This window comes from Entelurus aequoreus, linkage group LG13 (genome assembly GCF_033978785.1).
Source record: "Entelurus aequoreus isolate RoL-2023_Sb linkage group LG13, RoL_Eaeq_v1.1, whole genome shotgun sequence".
In the NCBI taxonomy this organism is placed as follows: domain Eukaryota; kingdom Metazoa; phylum Chordata; class Actinopteri; order Syngnathiformes; family Syngnathidae; genus Entelurus; species Entelurus aequoreus.
The window spans coordinates 63020156-63028313 of record NC_084743.1 but is presented as its reverse complement, the minus strand read 5'-3'; the positions used below and the strand labels follow the sequence as shown (position 1 = coordinate 63028313).

The 8158-nt window shown below is 37.9% G+C and overlaps 1 protein-coding gene across 1 annotated transcript in view; it reads right to left on the bottom strand.

Moving 5' to 3' along the window:
• Positions 1-1258: 1258 nt before the first annotated feature.
• Positions 1259-8158, bottom strand: part of LOC133663948 (acetylcholinesterase-like) — a 30421-nt gene continuing 23521 nt past the window's right edge. The window contains exons 8-10 of the mRNA XM_062068688.1: positions 7252-7461; positions 6069-6226; positions 1259-1691 (exon numbers count right to left, since the gene is read on the bottom strand). Of these exons, the coding sequence (XP_061924672.1) occupies positions 1597-1691; positions 6069-6226; positions 7252-7461 (463 nt within the window). The 3' untranslated portion in view covers positions 1259-1596. The remainder of the gene's footprint in view (positions 1692-6068; positions 6227-7251; positions 7462-8158) is intronic.

Below are 8158 nucleotides of genomic sequence, written 5' to 3'. Positions count from 1 at the left end.
TTATTCTCCTGAGTTTTGGTTATATTATTATTGTTATAGTTCTGCAGTTCTTTCGTAGGTAATCTAACCTTGGAGATTCATGGTTGTAAACCTACAACTAAGGAGACAAAACAACTTCGATTTTACCAGACTGGTGTGTGTGACCTGTTTTTTGATAAGCAAATGCAATGATTATCAACCCACAAACATAATTGTTGAATTATACTTTATTAGGCAACATTTCAACAAACAACAAATCAGTAAAAGTCCAAATATGCCCTGATAATCAATGCCACTGATTTGGTTGATTATACATTAAAAGAGTCATGTTTGCTTCAGTGCATTCAAATACTATTCAAGAAGGACAAAAGTATTCACACCCTATGCTTGATATACTTTAAAATATAATAGATTATTTTAGCAATGTTTGTACTCCTTGATTGCAATGGGAATGTAATCAGGTTCATTTTCAATTATGTATTTTTGCATATTATATATTTCCTATGTAAGTAACACTGTAGTAATAGCACATGTTATTGATTTTAATGAGAAGAATTCTCTCATCAAAACCCTTATGCTCTAAAGACACTTTAAAATAAACTTGAAAACATGTCCCAGAAAACCGTGTGTAGTCCCTGAGAGAGGATCACTAGCCAGGGTCTGTGTAAATTGCACCAGGTGGATGTACGGTATGATCTCACACTAATAGGTTCTAGCTTTGCACCACAAAACGTGAGGCTAATATATAGAAAAATATCGCACATATTTAAATGAGTTACATGTTTTATTTGTTATGGTGTTTGGGGATTTTTTTTATAATATCCACAAAGTTCAGTTTTCGGTGAGTTTTGGACTCCTCTAGTTCCTGTTTGTGCACCTGTTTCTAATCAGACGTTATTTAAGCCTGTCTTTGCCAGTCAGTCGGTCTGGGTTCTTTGTTTGCTTCATGCAACCTGTCAACGTACTGTAAGTTTTGCTTGTCTCCTAGCCAATGCTAAGTGGTAGCCTTGTCTACGTAAGTTTTGCTTGTTTCTAGTCCATGCTAAGGGGTAGCTTAGTTTCGAGTGCGATCGGCACATTATTTATTTTGCTTGTTTTTGGTACGTCGTGTTATTTTTGAGAATAAATCATGTTCTTACCTGCACACTTTGTCCAGAGTGGTCCGTCTGCATTTCGGGAGAACGAACCCCCCAGTAAGCTGCAAAAAGCCCGTCGTGACATCAGTGAGCAGGTTGTTAGCTGTGACCATGTATATTGACCTTTATGTTCGTTGCGCCTCTTTATTTTTTTGTGCATCATGACTAGGGAAGGTTGTGTGGATCGTGTCATATTAGAATATACTGTGTTTCAAAGACTTAGTTAATTTGAGCGTAATTGATCTAATTTACTTAAAATGCCCACGGGCCTTAACTTGGACACCCCTGATTTAAACTAGAGTTTCAATAACTAATGACATTTGGAGCTTTGGAGGGTTCAATTTGAATAAAAACATCAAACATTAGGAATATTAAAGAAACCAAAATGGAACCTCCTTAAAGAAAATTGTGTGACGGGCAAAAAAAAAAAAAGCTTAAAACTGACACATCAGACAAGGGCGACCGATTTGTACACCCCTGATTACAAAAACATAAACATAAACAATAAAATCATGAGATATGTGCAATGATAGTGGAGGGTATTCCCAGTTGCAGTCCTGCAAGTCTGTAGCTCATCTGTTGACAAACAAAGGCACAAATAAACACACTTACTGTATGGCAATGGATTTTGAATATTTTACTATTGGCAACCTGATAAATATTGATGTAATTGTCTGTTCAGTTCACTTTATGAGTCGCTGGCACTAGCATCCTACATGCAGCACAATCACTTGATTATCAAAATAGATAAGACTAAAGTCGGATGAGATAGCATCTGCAACAACTTAAAATAACAACAAAAAAAAATGTTGTGAATGCTGAAAAGCTGACGCTGAAGTAAAAGGCCAGACTAGCCAGATTGCGTCGGGTAAGACAAATAAGACTCTTCGATGTATCCCTTCAAAATGAGTTACAAAAGCTAGCATGCTAAAATTAGCGTGTTAACAGTTAGCATGCGTTTAGTACCAAAATATGACTATTAGGTTTATACCTGGAAAATAGCTAAAAAAAAAAAGTAAGCTAACATTGCTAATGTTAACGTTCTAACTGCGTCAACTACCAAAATATACCACTCTGAGGTGTATACCTGTAAAATTTGTCAAAAAAGTTAGCATGTGTCATTGGAATGCACGATTTTAAGAAAAGCCTACCGTATTTTTCGGATTATAAATCGCTCTGGAGTATAAGTCGCACCGGCCGAAAATGCATAATAAAGAAGGAAAAAACGGAAATGTATTTGATAAAATCCAACACCAAGAATAGACATTTGAAAGGCAATTTAAAATAAATAAAGAATAGTGAACAACAGGCTGAATAAGTGTACGCTATATGACGCATAAATAACCAACTGAGAACGTGCCTGGTATGTTAACGTAACATATTATGGTAAGAGTCATTCAAATAACTATAACATATAGAACATGCTATACGTTTACCAAACAATCTGTCACTCCTAATCGCTAAATCAGTTGACGTTGACGTGTGTGTGTGTGACGATTGCTGATATACTCTCTTATGTGAATGAGATAAATAATATTATTTGATATTTTACGGTAATGTGTTAAAAATTTCACACATAAGTCGCTCCAGAGTATAAATCGCACCCCCGGCCAAACTATGAAAAAAACTGTGACTTATAATCCGAAAAATACGGTAATTGCCATTTTTCTCTTCAAAATTGCAATTCCATTTGTGATTTTTATATGTTACACATTTTAATGCATAAAAACTGCGAAAATAACAAGTGAAGGAAGACATGTTACTTTTAGGCTGGCAATCGACATATTCTTGTCTCAAGGTGCTACGCATTAGAACGATATGCAATAATCTACTTTCAAAAATGTTTGGCTTTATGCCACTGGTTCTTAACCTGGGTTCGATTGAACCCTAGGGGTTCGGTGAGTCGGCCTCAGGGGTTCGGTGGAGCCTCCACCGCGGAGGTCAGGACACACCCGACTCATTGTGTAAATAAAAAACTTCCCACTAAAACATTCACATGTTGCACAATGAGATGTAAACATGGGATCATGTGTACATTCCTGTAACTTTCTGTTTGTAAAAAATATATTGATTAGTATTTCTTTAATATAATAACATCATTTCATGATTCATATTTATAAATTAAGATTAAATTAAGAAAAAAAAAAAGTTTTTCTCTAAAGAAGGGTTCGGTGAATGCGCATATGAATCTGGTGGGGTCCGGTACCTCCAACAAGGTTAAGAACCACTGCTTTATGCAGACGGACTCAAAGTTTTTTTCTCTTAAACCAATAAAAACTATACAGTGTTTATAATGTAAAGACATAACATTTAATGCAAGTAACCATTTAAAAGGATACACACTTATATCTTATTACTGTAGTATTTGTTTGCCATCGTAATGTCATTGGAAGGTAAATAACTGTGTTGTCCTATATAAATAAACACAAATCTCTGTAAGCAAAACAAATGAACTTGAATAAATATTGAACATCTTAAAGTGCATTTGCTTTCCCAGTTGACAAAACGAGGTTGTGTTGTCTTTGTTGTTGTTGCCATCACAACATTCTCACTTGTTCGTCCGTGTTGATGGGCTCATATTACCTATCCGCTTTGAAGCTGAAATATTCCCACAACGGGACATTTGGCTTTGTAATATTTTTTTTTTTCCTCTTAATTGTTTGGTTACTTTGTGAAATGTCCTACTAGTGGGTCACGAGTAAGGATACGTGAATCCTGCTTCTGTTAGCTAGAAGTCCTGCTCTCCGCCCATTTAAACAAAGATTCTTAATGACTGTTTTTAAAGATAATGTACATGTCATTTTGAACGTCCAGTACAGGCCTGGGCAATTATTTTGACTCTAGGGGCCATATTTAGAGAAAAAAATGCGCTGGGGGCCAGCATATCTATTTTTAGGAACACTAATACAAAACCTCACAATGTCTGATTGAATGCTAAAAAACTTTATGACAGACCGCCTTAAAAAACGGAATGGAATTTTACATTTTTTTAACTGAATAAGACACCCAGACTGTACCTGAAAATAAAGAATGTAGGATTTACAATATTAACTACAAACGATAAAACAGTAAATATTGACAACATATGAACATCACACCTCCTCTCGATCGACATATTTTCAATCAAGCGAAACGCAACAGAAATGCAACAAACACAGCGAAATATGAACGCAAAGGGTAAAAATTAAACCCACCTATGATCTGATACATCTGATATATCACTAAGCTTTAGAACTTTGTTGTAAAAATCTCCTTCCGCGTCTGTCCCTGACACCCGCATTTCAGGCTGGCCACTCTGTGGAAACGCTCCCCACCCACACCGCTTGGTGCCTCGTCTGAGCTGCTGTGACTTAGATTACCATAGTAACTAATTAGATTACCATAGTAACTAGTATATCATGCAAAAGTGCAGATTCCAACCATTGAAATACATTGTATATTTCAAGATTTACAGTAATTTGAAAACATCACTGCACATCATAATGGCAGCTACAGTTTCCATCTTAAAGGTCTAAAAAAATTATTTGGGAATGATTGAAAAGCTTAACGGGCCGCATGTGGACCCCGGGCCTTAATTTGCCCAGGTCTGGTCTAGTATATCAAAGTTCAGTTATGAAACTACACTCGTGTGGCTGGAGATCGTTTTAACCCCAAATATGGGTTTTTGAAACTGTCTGTGTTGGTGTGGACATGGCCTGATTGGCGAAAAGTGTCTATCACTCAAATGGCGGTGACGGCAGACAAAAACCCCCAAAAATCTGCGGTTTGGTTATCGCAATCATTCAAATCTCATCGACGATTCGATGTCGGTTAATCGTGCAGCCCGTGTACAGAAATAGGATTTTGAGGTGTATACCTGCAAAATAGTCAAAAAAGCTAACATGCTAATTGTCAGAAAAATTGTATGTAAATTATCAAAAAACTTTCCGTTCAATGAGTTCCCAATGAACAGATGAAATCTGTCTTTGTTGCACCAAGCCAAAGGCTTGGAAAATTCTGCTGTATACGATGGGAGGAGACGGGAGGGGTTATCTATTGTGATCCAAGACTTGCCCAAGCTCGATCCAGGACCAGCCCAAGCCCGAGGCATCTTTTTCTTTTGTGTTAATGTGACCGAAAACAATGGCTGTTTACATACCCCCCATTCCTTTAGAAACAGCTGTTGTTTTGTAAACAGGGACAGTCCAAATAAAAAGAGGTCGCGTACAATCTTTCGCCAGAGCGTGGGTGACACTGTAAGAGGTTACAGGTCGACACTCTTCTCCTAAATTGAGCCAAATTGAAATATGTCTTTGTTTGATTCTTTGCTTCTTGTCCTGTTTAATAGATGTCATCAGTGTTTGAACCTGACACTAATGTTAGCATTCAGCTAGCAATTGACCAACACTAGCAAGGAGCATTTTAAATATTGTGTTGAATTGGTTGAAAGATGTAGGATAAGGCAGGGGATGAGTAATGGGCGAAATGATAATTTCTGGCATTCACACGGTTAAGAACTCATACATACAGTAGGGAAAGGATTAATATGGCCACGTTCCTCCTGGGTGGATCTCACATGATAGGAAGGTGGGGGTGTTAGTCGTTTTGCAGTGCAGTCTGCTGAAAATGGTGGAAAGCACCACTCTACATGTCTACTGACACTGTGGTCTGAGTTGGAATTGCCACAAATGTTAAGATATTCAACACTCTACTGCCATTTGGTGGCTAAAGTGGATAGTGCACCCCGCCCCAAATTCGTCACGTTTCACGTGTCGAGTAAACCGCGACGAATGGGACCATATGAATCCCTTTCCGACTGAATTCATCAGGAGGTTGCCTACTGCCACAGCTGTTAAGTCCAATGTTTTTTAACATGCCCCAAATCAACTATTCTGGTGGTTATTTGCTTTTGTGGATCGCCCACCAGGTGACAATAAGCAACATGAGGCATTATTTAGAGTACACATGTTTTACCTGAAACCTTCTGTATATTTGGTATCAGTTTGTTCCAAAAATAACACTCTTTGGCACGCATCATCCTCCTGGTTTGGGAAAGGTTAGAGTTGAGCGTGACGTACTCCTGGTTCTCAGAGGTAAACAAAGGCCATGCAGCCCCATCAACTCCTGGATTGCTGAATAAAGCAGAAAAAAGATTTGAGGTTTAGATGCAGACTTTGGGTCAGTACACTTCTGTAGGACAACTTCAAAACCCAAAACTAGTGAAGTTGGCACGTTGCGTAATTCGTAAATAAAAACAGAATACAACGATTTGCAAATCCTTTTCAACTTATATTCAATTAAATAGACTACAAAGACAAGATTTTTAATATCACGCTGAGAAACTTTTTTTTTTTTTTAAATAATCATTAACTTATAATTTAATGGCAGCAACAAATTGCAAAAAAGTTGGCAAAGGGGCATTTTTACCACTGTGTTACATGGCCTTTCCTTTGAACAACACATAACAACAAATGAGGAGACCAATTTTTGAAGCTTCTCAGGTGGAATTATTTCCCATTCTTGCTTGATGTACAGCTTAAGTTGTTCAACAGTCTGGGGTCTCCGTTGTGGTATTTTAGGCTTCATAATGCACCACACATTCTCAATGGGAGACAGGTCTGGACTACAGGCAGGCCAGTCTAGAACCTGCACTATTTTACTATGAAGTAAAAGGCTTGGCATTGTCTCGTAGAAATAAGCAGGGGCGTCCATGATAACGTTGCTTGGATGGCAACATATGTTGGTCCAAAACCTGCATGTACTTTTCAGCATTAATGGTGCCTTCACATATGTGTAAGTTACCCATGTCTTGGGCACTAATACACCCCCATACCATCACAGATGCTGGCTTTTGAACTTTGCGCCTATAACAATCCGGATGGTTCTTTTCCTCTTTGGACATCCACAGTTTCCAAATACAATTTGAAATGTGGACTCGTCAGACCACACAGAACACTTTTCCACTTTGCATCAGTCCATCTTAGATGAGCCCTGGGTGTTGTTGATAAATGGCTTTCGTCTTTGCAGTCTATTCAATTGAATATAAGTTGTAAAGGATTTGAAAATCATTGTATTTTGTTTTTATTTACGATTTACGCTACGTGCCAACTACACTGGTTTTGGGGTTTGTGAATGCAGGTGTACGGAATACACATACCCCGTCCTTGCAAAACTAGCCCAGTGTTTCAGGAGTCTCCTGGTCATGTTCACTTCACTCCTGGTGTATCCCAAGTTGGCATTCAGTGGCATTCCAAACACAAATTCGATCTCGTAGCCATGCATGACGCCCATCCACGCCGGCCAATAATTAATGGAAGATCGGTGGTCAAACAAATAGAAGAAGGTTTTACCACCATGATGTGAGTACCTGTAGGGGGTGAGGACACAGGATCATGGAGCTGGTTGGTTTCGAGGTTGTTTGTATATAGCAAAGAGTACTTGATGTAACTATAAAAGGTGTTCATGATAAACCGCGGTAAAGCCTTTAGAATTATCGTAAAACCGTGCTTGACAACTGCAGTTTGAGAAACCCACGGATCTAGCTTAAATGCTAACATGATTAAAGATTAACGTCTTTCCCCATTAAGAAAGAACATACCCCTAAAAAAACACAAACTTTTACAAATTAAAATGGACAAAAATAAACATATATAAACACTCAAACAAAAATCATATTTCCGGACTACAAGCCGCTACATTTTTCCTAAAATTGAACCCTGCGGTTGATGAAACGGTGCGGATGATTTATGCATTTTTTATTGCTAACGTCAGAATGTTTTGTATTCAACAAATAGTTTTCATATTACACCGACGGACAATGAAAAAGTGTGTTATTTTTTGTGCTATCGGTGCCGTTTTTTTGGTGATGCGGGTTGACAATGTACTTCCTGTTTCGTGCCGGAAGTACATTGATCCATGGCGTTTCTGCTCCAAAGGATTGTTCATTCCATACTCTCAGCAACGTTTTTAAGTTTTACAGTATAACAAACAATTCTTACTTACTAAACCGTCCCATGTGTGATGTTTGTAGGAGTGTTTTCATGCATATTTGCTTTAATATTGTA